This window comes from Apodemus sylvaticus, chromosome 20 (assembly GCF_947179515.1).
Source record: "Apodemus sylvaticus chromosome 20, mApoSyl1.1, whole genome shotgun sequence".
NCBI lineage: Eukaryota > Metazoa > Chordata > Mammalia > Rodentia > Muridae > Apodemus > Apodemus sylvaticus.
Genome location: NC_067491.1, coordinates 17,803,976 through 17,818,342, shown reverse-complemented (window position 1 = coordinate 17,818,342; position 14,367 = coordinate 17,803,976). Strand labels below are relative to the sequence as shown.

Sequence of the window (14,367 nt, the reverse complement as noted above, 5' to 3'; positions counted from 1 at the left end):
ATGGCCTGAGATGGTCCCGAGCAGGGGAAGATGACTTTCTCCTTTGCCTGGCTTCAAAGAGATGTTGGCTGAGTGCAGACTTCTGTGGAATCTGAAGACTGCACATTTGCACAAGCATTCACAGCCTCACCATACATGGGGGAAGTCGGACAAGCCAAGTAACGTAATTAGAATAAAGAAATCTCTGTCCTGTGTTTCAGCCACAGCAGGGAAAGACCATCTGCCCGTCTGAGCATACGTAGGGATCGGCCTTTGTCTGTCCATTTGAATCTGGGCCAGAAAGGGTAAGTGTCAGAGTTTCCCTAACTGGGGTTTACTGAAAGATGACATTCTGTGAGATTTGCTAACGAGGTCCCTCTTTCTTTTGTTGTCTACCTCACAGCAACCGGAAAACTTCTTGGTAAGAGAGAATGTATTAATTAATCTGCTTTTGAAAACAACTCGGACTGGTTGTAGCACTTTTCCCGTTTCTCCAGTAACTTCCTTTTCCTCTGGCTTTATTTTTCATTACAGCCCCATAAAGATAAATCAGTTTGAAGGACATTTCATGAAGCTGCAGGCGGATTCCAACTACCTTCTATCCAAGGAATATGAGGTACCGCACAGATCCAGGGAAGCTTTTGCTCCCCATCCATAGAATCCCCTCTCGAATGTTATTGTGAAATCACAGTTGGGATGCTTAAGGTCTCTGCAGAGCACATATTGCGTCTGAAATGGCTCCTGGGACAACATTTTACCTATTCTCAGACGCCAGTTTGAACTGAAACCACACAGCAAACACACACTTTCTGGGTTAGATATTGGGGCAGAAGAAGCAAGTCTCAACATAATGCCCGAGTTCCGCAGCCTAGACATTTGCTTGTCTGGGAAACAATGTAGCTTGGACATGAATACCCAGGCTTTGAACATGAGTCTCAGCTTTGCCACATGTGTGTCCTGGAACAGGACATTTATTGTTTCTGAGCCTCCCCTGTAGGGTGGCATTAGGAGCACCTCCCATGTAAGGCTGGGAAAACAATCAGAGCCCAGGCATATGGAATCGTTGGTGTTCTGTAAACTCTAACTCCTGTACATATCTTAATGTTAGTATGTATCTCAAATGTTATATGAATGAGTCAACATTGTTTTTTGATATTCTTACAAACATTTTTTTTAACCTAACAGGACTTAAAAGATGTGGGTAGAAGCCAATCGTGTGACATTGCCCTCTTGCCTGAGAATCGAGGGAAAAATCGATACAACAATATATTGCCCTGTAAGTTTCCTTTTTGGACTTTGTGAGGCTACTGTATACAATCTGTGTGAAGGGTGTGTGTGTGTGTGTGTGTGTGTGTGTGTGTGTAGCACTGCTGAATATGTAAACTCTCTCAGACTCTAAATGATTAATAAAGAGTAATTCAAATGGCCCTGCACTTCTCTCACAGGGGTGATGGCTACCCAGATTGCACTCGGCCTCGTCCTTCTTATCTTAATCTTTGGAGTCTCAGAGAATTATCAGACTTGGAATCAGGTCTCTGGCAGACTCCCCTAGGTTCACGTTATAGTCTCTAGTCAGTGATTTTTAAGACGAGCAGCCTGCCCTATCAGGTGAAAGCAATCGAAGGTCGTTGAAAAGTATTCATTCCAGAAGTGAAAGAGAGTTGGCCACCGCATTAAGCAAGTGTGATGTTGTGAATCACAGCTGGGGATTCACGTTGTCTCCTGTGCCTATCCTTTGCTTGCTACCCTGTCAGAGCCCCACCTACTGAACAGACAGGAACACTTCTCTCAAGGCTGCTGTGGGGATCAGCGATAAAGCAATCTAATATCACACTGCACAAATGGGAAATCCACCCCAAGATGCAGCAGCAAATCTGTCCATAAATCTCTTCCAGACGATGCCTCGAGGGTGAAGCTCTGCAATGTCGATGATGACCCGTGTTCAGACTACATCAACGCCAGTTACATCCCCGTAAGTGAGCTCCCGGGTCACAGTGCCCAGGATGATGCGTTGGTGACGTGCACACACACACACACAGGAGATGCCCCTCCTTCTGAGCTGCCCTGCCATTCTGCCTATAAACACTTGCAAAATTTAAAAGACCGTGTCTGGTTGCATAAAATACAGGCTGTTAAGTTCAATCACTGCTAAGCCCCGTTTGTTCACAATGGCAATGGGCAGATGCAAGTCTCACAAACCCAGGACGCATGCTCGAAGGTTGTTTTCTTTCGGTGGCCCCGACATAAGGAAGTTTAGAGCTGCTTGGGAGAGATGGCCCCCACTGTAAGGCTGCTATGCCAGAAGGGCCACCCTCTTGTTACTTGGACCTTTGACAATTACACACACACACACACACACACACACTTCAAAGTTGTATTAACTTCTGGGATCTGATATTGGCTTCCGTCTTACCAGCCTCCCACATGCACCGCAAAGAAAGAGGCGTTAAAGGTCAGAAAAACCCAGATTTGAATTCCACTTCTGTCCCTGGCTGACTCTGTGACACAGCAAATTCAGTCATCTCATTGAGCCTCTTATTCCTTTTCCAAAAATGTAGGAAAATACCTCAAATGATCTTCTATATATTCAATAAATGCTAGTTAATTAAAGGATAACTGTAATCCAAACCCTGAGATATATAAGAGGGTTATATCTCTAAGAGAACTGTTCAACAGTCAAGATACTACAGAGTTACAGGGCAGTGTCATGCTGGTAATAGCAGAACAGCGTCTCCTATACCAAAGAACACCAACATCATTCAGACTTCAACACCCTCCATAGCAGAGATAGGCAGAGCCTGGGAGTTTGCATTTCTAACAAGCCCCTGTGTGATCCTATGCCTGCCAGCCAGAGGACCACACAGGGTAGCAGAGATTAGAGACAGATGACTTCAGTCAAACATGCAAGGTGCTAAGGATATATAAAGATTAGCCAGCTGAGAAGCCGAGTGTGGGTGGTTGGGCTGTGGACGGCAGAGCTGATGTAATATAGAGATCTTGAGCAAAGACGATGGCACAATGAGCTTCCAGTAAGACATAAGTAACGCTGAATTGCTGAAGTGAAGAATGAACTAACAACAATGTCTAGGCCGCCACGGTTAGCATTAAGTCAGATCCACGAAAGTCCAGACCCACTGCACACTGTCTGGTAGAAGCCCCGGCATCAATGGCTTCCATTAAGTTTCCTTTGCATGACAACATTTTCTGAATTATTATGACATCAGTAATTCAAAAAGACTTAAATCAGTCCCCTGATTAGTCACACACACACACACACAGGTACACATAGACATGCACACTAAACACGCACACATAGACACACAGTAAACACACACAGCTACACATAGATACACACACTAAACACACACATAGACACACAATAATCACACACATAGGTACACAATAAACACACACACATACACAGGTACACATAGACACATATACACACACACAATAAACACACACAGGTATACATAGACATACACACTAAACATACACACACATTACACACACACAAACACTAAACACACATACACAAACAAGAGTAAAACCTTCTTCTATATTGTGGCCAGAATCCTTCTCCATTTACTTTTACAACACACCCAGCTGATTAAGGAGCATGTGGCTTTTAACAATCCAGTTGGGGGCTGGAGAGATGGCTGAGCGGGTAAGAGCACTGACTGTTCTTCCAGAGGTCCTGAGTTCAAATCCCAGCAACCACATGGTGGCTCACAACCATCTATAATGGAATCTGATGCCCTCTTCTGGCATGTAGGTGTACATAGAATACTCATATACATAAAATAAATAAATCTTTTTTAAAAAAAGAAAAAAAAAAAACAATCCAGTGCTTTTTGCCTCTGTTCTTCCTACTTCTAAGCCTTAACAACTGTGTTCATATTGTACTCTCAACTCTGGCCTGGCCGAGACCTCCATATCATCCAATCTTCCAGCTAGCTCTTTGTTTAGAGTTCTGAAGAGGCCCATTGTTTCTGACTCTTCATCCTGTAAATTCATTACAGGGTAACAACTTCAGAAGAGAATACATCGCCACTCAGGGACCGCTTCCGGGCACCAAGGATGACTTCTGGAAAATGGCGTGGGAACAAAACGTTCACAACATCGTCATGGTGACCCAGTGTGTTGAAAAGGGCCGGGTGAGTAAGAGCTTTCCTGACTCCCTGGCTGTGCTTTCCCGTTGTCAATTCACGGAGTCCATCCTCCCTGCCTGTCCAGAGTTACACCCACAAAACCGAGTAGAGACCATGGGAGAAGGATACTAGAGACTTAAGTCACTTGGTTGTAACAGAATCTGGATCCTTTCTTAAATTCTTGGATAGACATTTCATTCAAAGCTATTTGCATGTGAAGCCACAAATGCCCAGAAGTAAATGTGTGGAAAAAAATCCTGACCCTGTAGATGCTGTGTCCTGCAGAGTCTGGGTAGTGGAGAGATCTTACCAGAGTTGAGGGGCCTCTCAGGAAAAAAGTATTTTACGCTATACTTGCAAACAAAAAGTAAAAGATGTATATGAACTAGTATTCAAACCTCTTATATTTATTATCCCTATTTACAATCTTCTATATTATATGGCTACTTTTAGGATTTAAAAAAAGAAACTAAATGTTAAGAGCTTAATACGTGTATATACGGTATATGGTGGATTCCTAGACTGTCTTCTGTAATCCTGGCTTGAATAGAACCTATGTATTTCTCTGCAAGACTAGCCTTCTTTGGTAATATTTAAATGAGATATATGTAACTACAAGTATTGATGAGATGGTAGAATATGTACACAGAAATTCAATGTGCATTTGTAGGTATAGCCGCCCGCCTCACCAGACAGTGAAATAAAAGCCACACTGATGCCCAAGTCTACACACAGAAATGCAAATATCCATTTATAGCCAACGAATTTGCATCTTGTAAAATATATCAATTTAACACGCACCGCAAAACACAATATAAGAACAAGTGCTCAGGCCTCTTCCCTCAGCTCTTTGTGCGTACAAACACAAGTTTAGCTGGAAGGTCTCACCTCTCAAAGAGCTCTTCGGCTCATGGCCCGGATAGGGAAAGTTATTTTAAAAAATAAGAATAAAAAATGAGCAAAGTCAGTCCAGGAAGACGATGACTTCCTCTGCGTGGTCAAGGCTTCAGAAAGAACACATTTCCCCTTCTCTCTGAGTTCTTCGGGTTGGACTTCCAGACCTCGTACATATGGTGCAAGGTCTCTCAGCACAAGAACAGGAGATTTTTTTAAGTCATTGTTGTCAGCTGGTAGGGCCAGGACACTGAGGAAATCATTAAGGAAAAACAAAATTCTCAAACTGTCCCAAGAGTGAAGGACCTGCTTTGGGGGAAGTTTCTCGCTATCCCTTGGAGCAGGAGCCCGACTTTGTCATCCACCGGCAGTGAGAAGGTTAATAGAAAGTAAACAGGCATGCTGTTTTAGGGGCTGGGCTGGCTCCCTAACTCCTGGAATTTTAAGCGGGAGAGTCCAGGCCCACCTCACATGGGGTTTCCAGACTTACCACTCTTTCCTGTTTGTTCTCTTCTAGGTAAAGTGTGACCATTACTGGCCAGCAGACCAGGACCCCCTCTATTACGGTGATCTCATCCTGCAGATGGTCTCAGAGTCTGTGCTCCCCGAGTGGACCATCAGGGAGTTTAAGATATGCAGTGTATGTTGGTTTGCTTGATTTAATTTTAACTCAATTTAGGAGCCAGGTATATATATATCTGAATATATCTGGAATCCCAGCATTTGGGAGGTGGAGACAGGAAGACATTCAAGGTCAATCCTCGAATACTTTGAGAGTATGGGGCAAGCCTGAGCTACATGACAGTCTCGGGGAAGGGAAGGGGAGGGGAGGGGAGGGGAAGGGGAGGGGAGGAGAGGAGGAAGGGGGAAGGGAGGGGAGGGGAAGGGGGAAGGGGAGGGAAGGGAAGGGGGAAGGGGAGGGAAGGGGAGGGAAGGGAAGGGAGGGAAGGGGAGGGGAGGGAAGGGGAGGGGAGAGGAAGGGGGAAGGGAAGGGAAGGGAAGGGAAGGGGAGGGGAGGGGAGGGGAGGGGAGGGGAAGGGGAGGGGAGGGGAAAGGGAAGGGAAGGGGGAAGGAGAAGGGGAGGGGGAAGGGAAGGGGGAAGGGAAAGGGAAGGGAAGGGGGAAGGAAAGGGGAGAGAAGGGAAGGGGGAAGGGAAGGGGAGAGAAGGGAAGGGGAGGGGAGGGAAGGGGGAAGGGAAGGGAAGGAAGGGAAGGGAAGGGAAGGGAAGGGAAGGGAAGGGAAGGGACAACCCAACTTATAAAGAAGGGGCCCTGTAAATCCTGCTTTTGTAGGTTCACAGCCTGTAGTTTCAGACCGTGGAAACTGCTGTGTGACCAGCGGTCAGAGGCTGTCGTCTGAGGCTTGCTCCGTAGTCTCCCTAATGCCTGTTCTCCACGCTTGCAGGAGGAACAGTTGGATGCTCACAGACTCATCCGTCATTTCCACTACACGGTGTGGCCAGACCATGGGGTCCCAGAGACCACCCAGTCCCTGATCCAGTTTGTGAGGACAGTCAGGGACTACATCAACCGAAGCCCGGGGGCCGGGCCCACCGTAGTGCACTGCAGGTACGGGCAACATGAGAGATGGAGAGATGGTCATGGTGGAGGCGGGCGGTGTGTGTAGGAGCCTGAAACAAGGCCGAGGCCTGTGGCCCGTGAAGGTTTCTCCACACCACCAGCCTACCTAACCCCGGGCTTATTATGGTCTTTTTTTTTTTTTTTTGGCAAGACTTTTTTAGTACTATATCTAAGTGCACTGTTGCTGTCTTCAGACACCAGAAGAGGGCATCGGATTCCATTACAGATGGTTGTGAGCCACCATGTGGGTGCTGGGATTTGAACTCTTACCCGCTGAGTCATCTCTCCAGCCCTTTATTAAGGTCTTCTCCCTCTTCTAACCTCCTTCTTCCTCATAGCTCCTCCTTTTCACCTCTCACTCGGCTCTGACCCTCGCTCTCTTCTTGTTCACTTTCCTACAGCATGAAATAGAGCATCCCTAAGTGACTTCCGCCATAATGGCCCCGTCACACCTATGGCCCCATCACACCTATGGTCCAGTGCCTCGCCTCTTCCTCTCCCACTTTAGTAGAGAAGTTGACTCTACAAGTTTATTCTTTTGTTTTACTTGCTTCCAATTTTTTAAAATTAATCTTTCTTCAGGTTTTCATACAAGTCTATAGGTTTCATTATCACATTTTCATACATGTGTTTTTACACTTTACTTCTGTATGTTTTCCGCCCCCATAGATCTTTCCCATATCCCTGCCTTCCTCTGATGGGTTCCGTCCTTACCCTGCGTACTCCATTATTTCTACCTTAAGATTTCTGTCTCCCTTCTCATGGTTCCCTTTCTAGTGTAATTACACACACTCATACACATACAAGCACACATGCACACATGTGCATGTATAAGGTATGAGTTTCTTTTCTATGGCTGTGGTAAGACACCATGAACAACTTATGGGGGAAAGAGTTTATTTGGGCTTATAGCTGCCCAGGAAGTTTAGACTCCCTGATGGCAGGGACTGTCTGGTAGCTCACAGCAGCATGGCGGTTAGAACTGAGTGCGGAGAGGTTACATGTTGAACTATAAGCAAGAAGTAGAGAGCGAACAGGAAGTGGGGAGTGACTGTGAATGGCCACAGCGAAAGACTTCCTCCGGGAAGGCCACACATTCTAAACCTGCCCCAAAGAGTCCTGCCAACTGAGCATGGTGTCCCATGCCTGAAACTGTGCGAGATGTTTCCCTCTCAAAACACCGCATGAGATTTTTCATCTAGATCCTGGGAGTAAGAGAAAACATGTCACTTTTCTTTCTTTTTTTTCTGGTGCACAGACTTATTCCTGCTTCCTGTTATTTTTAACTCCCTCAGATAGCCTTCTCTCTCTCTACCACCTGCATACACACTCTCCATCTTTTACCTCTGTCCAGGTCTAGTGTGTTTATTTCCGCTGTTGATGCTATAACAAAATACTGCAGACTGGGTAACTTCCAAACAGCAGAAATTTACATTTCACAATTCTGGAAGCTTCAAGATCAGGTCACAGACAGATTGGTGCCTTATAAGAAGAACCTGATCTCAGAAACCATGTGTGCCCTCCAGGGAAGAGAAAGTCGTGTCCCGGCATGGAGGAAGGCAGGCAAGAGACAGGCAAAGGGACCGAGCTAACTCACTCCAGCAGCCCGCAGCCAATTTTTGCTCTTAAATTTCTTTCTCTCTCTCTTGACTTGTCTTTGCTTCAGTTCATCTGTTCATAAAATCAACCTCACAAGCCATCTTTCTCTGGGGAGCCCGATGTTTAGCTAATTAATGTGTGCAGCACATTTTGATAACCCTCACTGAATGGTACTAATAAATAAGGAGCAGAGAATTGCCACAGTAAAAGAAATGCCAAGTGTGTTAATGTCTCCCTAGTAGCCCCACACCCTAGGAGCCCTGTTTTATATGTCTTTGGACCCCAGTGCCTTAATGGGGATATGAAACACTCAGTCGTCTCCTGCTTTCTGAAGAATGGCAAGCATTTTCTTCCAGGAACACTGGAGAATTGTTCTGTAACTTATAAATGTGTCCACTGCAGGCCAAAATAACTGGAGGGAGTGTCTACCGAGAATAATGATACTTAGTTAGAAATTCTAAAGCACCCCAGTGGGTATAGGTGCCACAGTAAATGACCCATAGCGTCAAAGCTGAGTTTTAAGACAAAAGTGGGGAAATTTACATATGCTACTTAGTTTCAAGTCTCAATGATCCGAGGCAGGAGTTGGTGTTTGCTCACAGGTAGAAGAACCATCACTGGCCTTAGCTTGCAGATGTTCTGTGGAAAGCAGCTTCCCGAGATTGCTACAGTGTTAATGCTAAAGATAGCTTTTGTACAGAAACTATGCACATGTGTAGCTCCTGAAAAGCTGGGTGTGGACCAGGGATAAGGAATTTCTTGCGGGGCTGTAGAAAGCCCTTAGGAAAGTATTTATCACAAGAGGGCAGACGGGCATGAGCATTCCCCCTTCTGTATTCCCAGCTTTAGTTTTGTCTGGGCCCAACAAGAACAAATTCATCTTGGTCTCATCAATTTGTACAGCATCAAGAATTCGGCATTAAGGAGCAATTTAGCAATCTCTAGCAAAAGTGTCCATCCCCTATAACCAACTCAGTAGCTCCCCTTCCAGTTATCAACTGCTGAGAAATTGCCACACAGATGCAGAATGGTGTTCACGCTATACGGTTTATAATAGGAAAAAATAACAGTGATCTTATACTCTGTAGTAGGAGGGGCTTAATCATGGCCTGGCAAGTTAAGAAATGCCGACTGTAAAACAGACAGAAGCAACCTGTATAGAGAGAAGGAAGGAGGAGATCTACCAGTCAAATTGATCTCTCTGACCATGTGATGAAACGTTTTTTGACTATTTTATACATTTTCTAGAACAAGTATGTAACATTTTTCAGACAAAAAAAAAATATTCAGGAGTAGCAGTACAGTGGTCTGTGGCTTTTTCTGAGAAGTTGGAAGCAAGCCAAGCACAGATATATGTGCCTGTGAACCCAACACTCAGAAGACTAAGGCAGAAAGATGAAGAGATGTAGCAAGAACGTTCTCATTTTTTTTTAAAAAAAAAAAAGCAAGCAAAATAATGGAAAAGAAAGAAATAAAGAAAAACAAAGAAGAGAGAGAGATAAAATTAGTTCTATATCACACCTGGATAAATCTCAAAGCAATACGCACAATATTGATAGAGAAATTGGCAAAAGAATTTATAAAGTGTCAGCATCTTAGTAAATGTACAAAATGTTCTTTTGGATTTGCAGGTATGTAGAAAAATTATAAAAATAGGCATGGACCCGAAATAGGCCAAGGTCAGAGTGATGCTTACGTCAATGGGGTGAAGGTTAGGAGGGAGGGGAAGAGGTGGACCATGTGGCCTTTGGATTATCTTTCTGTGAGAGCATGCATGTCTGTAGCAAGAAAGGTTTCCTGTACTCTCCCATAATTTGAGAGACAGAAGAAAGTTGACCAGAGTCTCCTGATGTAGTCTTGAACGAGCAAGTAAGTCCTCCATCTTCCCTTCGCCTCTCTCCAGCGCTGGTGTGGGCAGAACAGGGACGTTTGTTGCCCTGGACCGTATCCTCCAGCAGTTGGACTCTAAGGACTCCGTGGACATTTACGGGGCAGTGCATGACCTAAGACTCCACAGGATTCACATGGTCCAGACCGAGGTAAGACTTCTAAGCTGAACACCAGTGCCCTCCTGCACACCTCCCCCACCAAACTGTCCAGGATACCTGAGCAAGACACACAAGTGAAAATACCTATTTTCTAAGACTTCATATTTTGAGGTTAATCTCATTGCCTTCAGCATTAAGTATTTTCCTTACTGAGCTTCTCGGGGAAGAATTTATTTGGGTAGACAGGAAGAAAGATGGAGTGTTTTGGGAAACACTAGACCACTCAGCCTGATAGATAAGCACAGGAAAGTCTATAAAGACCTCTAAATCTCTTCTTTCCCCTCACTCTACCCCCTTCCACATACATCCTCATGTCTAGATACACCAAGGGCTGTTTATCAGGGAGGTTACATGTTTCCCTTTGAGAAGTCCTTTGACATTTGTAGATCCTTCAAATATTCTGTGCCATGGTATTTATATTCATTTCCAAGCTAGGAAACTAAGGCTCAGGCTAAAAAAGTTTGTACACAATCCAAAGCCATGCTGAACGGTGGTGATGCACGCCTTTGATCCCAGCACTCAGGAGGCAGAGGCTGGTGGAGTTCCAGGCTAGCCTGGTCTACACAATGAGTTCCAGGACAGCAAAAACTACACAGAGAAACCCTGTCTTGAGTATATGGGCAACACAAATTGGACTTGGTTGATTTTTGTTTCTTTGGTTGATTGGTTGTTGGTTTGGTTTTTTGGGTTTGGTTTTGGTGGGGGGAGGCAAGGGGAGGAATGGGAAGCAAGTGTGAATAAGATACATTATACGAAATTCCCAAATGACTCATAAAAGCATTATGTCGTGGGGGAAAGTCCACAGTCACGAGGTAGGCAAGCTTGGACCTGGTTCTGGATACCGAGCCGTGGACCCACAGCCTACAGTTGGGTCTCAACACAAACCTCACACACACCAAGCACATTTCATGCCTACATTAACACTTCCAAAGCTCAGGTTCTCAACCCAATGGCTTTCCCACATTTTTGTTCAAGTAACTCAGGGGGAAAAGACAAAAATCTAAAAATCTAAAAATCTTTCTATGAAAGAAAAGTTCTATCCACATGCTACCACAGCAACCAACACCCCGCAGTAAGGTTCCCTTTGAGCTCCGTTGAACCCACTCTTCTTCTTCTTCTTCTTCTTCTTCTTCTTCTTCTTCTTCTTCTTCTTCTTCTTCTTCTTCTTCTTCTTCTTCTTCTTCTTCTTCTTTTTTGGTTTTTCAAGACAGGGTTTCTCTGTGTATCCTTGGCTGTCCTGGAACTTACTCTGTAGACCAGGCTGGCCTTGAACTCAGAAATCCACCTGCCTCTGCCTCCCGAGTGCTGGGATTAAAGGTGTGCACCACCACCACCCGGCAAACCCACTCTTCTAAAATCACTCTGTCCCCTGAATTCTTTCTGGTGCTGCACACATTAGCATCCTGTGGAGCTCACCTTCTGTGCCATGTTTGGCAAAAGCCTGGTATCCTTGCCTCTCCTGTAAACAGGACCTACTCACCAGATCTGCTATCACAATTGTACTACCCCTGAGTGTGTGTGCGTGTGTATCTGCCTGTGTGTCTGTGTGTCTGTCTCTCTGTGTTATTGTTTAGATGATAATTTTTAAAGATTATTCTACTTTTATTTATAAGTGTGTGTGTGTGTGTGTGTGTGTGTGTGTGTGTGTGAGAGAGAGAGAGAGAGAGAGAGAGAGAGAGAGAGATGGATGTAAGGGCATAGTGGTGGCTAAAGAGTGTTGAGGTTAGGCCCCACTTTTGTTCCCAGCCCCATGTTCCCAGGAACAATACTCAGACTCAGACTATATTTACAGACACTTGGCCATGTAGTGATGCTCTACTCTGACTAGGTCATAACTAAAGATACTTACTTAACCTATGTTACTCTGCTCAGGTACCATATGACCCTCCCCTTCTCAGTCTCCTCTCCCTGCCTCCTGCTCTCCCAGAATTCTTTCTCCTCCTGTTGTCCCACCTCTCTTTCCTGCCTAAGCTATAGGCCATACACTTTTAAATTGACAGGTAAGGCATCCACACAACACATAAGATGATCTCTCTACAGAAGAGGCCTGAAGGTGACAGTTGGTACCCTGTAGCTGGGGCTGGGTACAGGCGGTTGTATGCCACCCATTGTGGATGCTGGAAACCAAACCCCTATCCTCCTCAAGAGCAAGTATTCTCAACCACGGAGCTATCTCCCAGTGCCGGATCTGTTTTGTTGACACAAAACCTCACTATATCAGCTGACTTAGCCTTGAACTTGCAACCCTCAGTCTCCAGAGCAACATGGTTATAGGCTTGTGCCACTGTGACTGGCTAGTGTATTCACTACAGCAGTTCATCTACCATGTTCTCAGTGTGTCATTATGAAATTGCTTAAGCGCTTACAAAACTTGGGCTATGTATGGTTTAGTGGTAGAGTGCTCACGTAATAGGCACAAAGCCCTTGGTTTGTTCTCCAGTACCATGGGTAGGAGGCAGGGGAGTAACTAGGAAATCAGATAATGAATCTCCATAAACCTAAATCCCAAGTTCTACAAATAGCAACACATTATTTCCTCATCTGTATCTCACACCAATTCTCTGAAGTCATAAAGCAAATCTGTGTGTGTGTGTGTATATACATATATATGTATATATGTGTATATAGGGGTATGTGTATATGTGTGCATATATGTATATATATATGTGTGTGTGTGTGTATATGTATGTGTATGGGTGTGTGTGCATGTGTTTATGTGTGTATATGTGTATATGTAGGTAGTCAGATACTCTTCAACATCATGATCACCATGCCTTTTATCACACTTAACAATTTTAATTGTGTTGCCTAGTCAGCATTTAAATACCCCACCCATCTTTTTAATTAATTGATTTTTATTGATTTATTTATTTATTTATTTATTTATTTATTTTTGGTCTTTCAAGACATAGTTTCTCTGTGTAGTCCTGGCTGTCCTTCAAGTCTTTAGGTAGACCAGGCTGACCTTGAACTAGATGTCTGCCTGCCTCTACCTCCTGAGTAAGTACTAACACACTCGGGTCTTACCTATGTTTTATAATACATACATATGTGTGTGTGTGTGTGTGTGTGTGTGTGTGTGTGTGTGTGTATGTATATGTATATAGTAAAATGATCTTTCCTTAAAGCACCAAACCTACTTATTTCATTCATTCATTTAAAGTATTTCATTCATTCATTTAACGTATCTTTATCCCTCCCCTGTCTGTAGTAATCCTTCCTCCTGTTTGTTTTCTGTGCCACATATTTGTCAGAGAGCCCAGCTCTCTGTCCCACGTCCATAGCGGTAGGGTGGTCCACCACTTCTGCACTTTCCCTGAGCTGACTGTTGGAGCCAGAGGCTTGTTAGGCTGCCGTTGTACAGTCCCAGTACTCAGGGCTGCTGCTGGGCGCCTCCTTTTGTCACAACATAGGACAGGCAGACCATCACGTCCACGTTGCTTGGTAAATTCAGACTAAATCGATGACGACCTCGCTGGCAGGGTCCAGCCTACCATCCTCTGGCTTCCCAGTAACTGCCTTCACAATGGCTGATGGCGGCTGCCATCGTGGCTGATGGCTGATGGCTGATGGCGGTTCACTTAGGGGACAGGGTAACACCATCCATAGCTTCATAGCTTTTGTCCCCTTTCTTTGTTTCCTTTGTCTCTCTGTTTGTTCTTTTGTTTTTGTTTGTATGTTTTGTTTTGTCGGGGCTTTGTTTTGCTTTGCTTTGCTTTGCTTTTTGAAACAGGTTTTCACTGTGTGATAGCCTTGGCTATCCTGGACTCACTTTGTAGACCAGGCTGGCCAGATCATGGAGATTTGCCTGTCTCTGTCTCCCAAGTGCTGGGACTAAAGGTGTGTGTCACCATACCCAGCTCATCACCCATATCTTAACTGTCATCCTTCCCTGCCCCAGAAGGATGAAGCCATGGGTGGGACTAGAAACTTTCTAGTCTCCGTATGACTTTGTGAAATCTGTTCTACAAATGAGCAGATACCCTACAATTACATTGCTAAAAAGTTGGCACCAGTGTTTTATTTCCATATCACTTCCACAAACTCAGACTATAATTAATTTGTAAATTGGGGAAGAAATAGCTACTGCATTGTAAATACTCTTTGTGTGTGAAT

General features: G+C 44.6%; 1 protein-coding gene across 2 annotated transcripts in view; it reads left to right on the top strand.

Annotated features, from left to right (window-relative positions):
* The window catches only part of Ptprb (protein tyrosine phosphatase receptor type B), a 113,455-nt gene that overhangs the window by 87,480 nt on the left and 11,608 nt on the right, over positions 1–14,367 (top strand). For both annotated transcript variants that reach the window (XM_052165789.1, XM_052165790.1), the window contains 9 exons: positions 201–284; positions 383–400; positions 514–595; positions 1,165–1,255; positions 1,875–1,951; positions 4,002–4,136; positions 5,542–5,664; positions 6,429–6,592; positions 10,107–10,242. In XM_052165789.1, the coding sequence (XP_052021749.1) occupies positions 201–284; positions 383–400; positions 514–595; positions 1,165–1,255; positions 1,875–1,951; positions 4,002–4,136; positions 5,542–5,664; positions 6,429–6,592; positions 10,107–10,242 (910 nt within the window). The remainder of the gene's footprint in view (positions 1–200; positions 285–382; positions 401–513; positions 596–1,164; positions 1,256–1,874; positions 1,952–4,001; positions 4,137–5,541; positions 5,665–6,428; positions 6,593–10,106; positions 10,243–14,367) is intronic.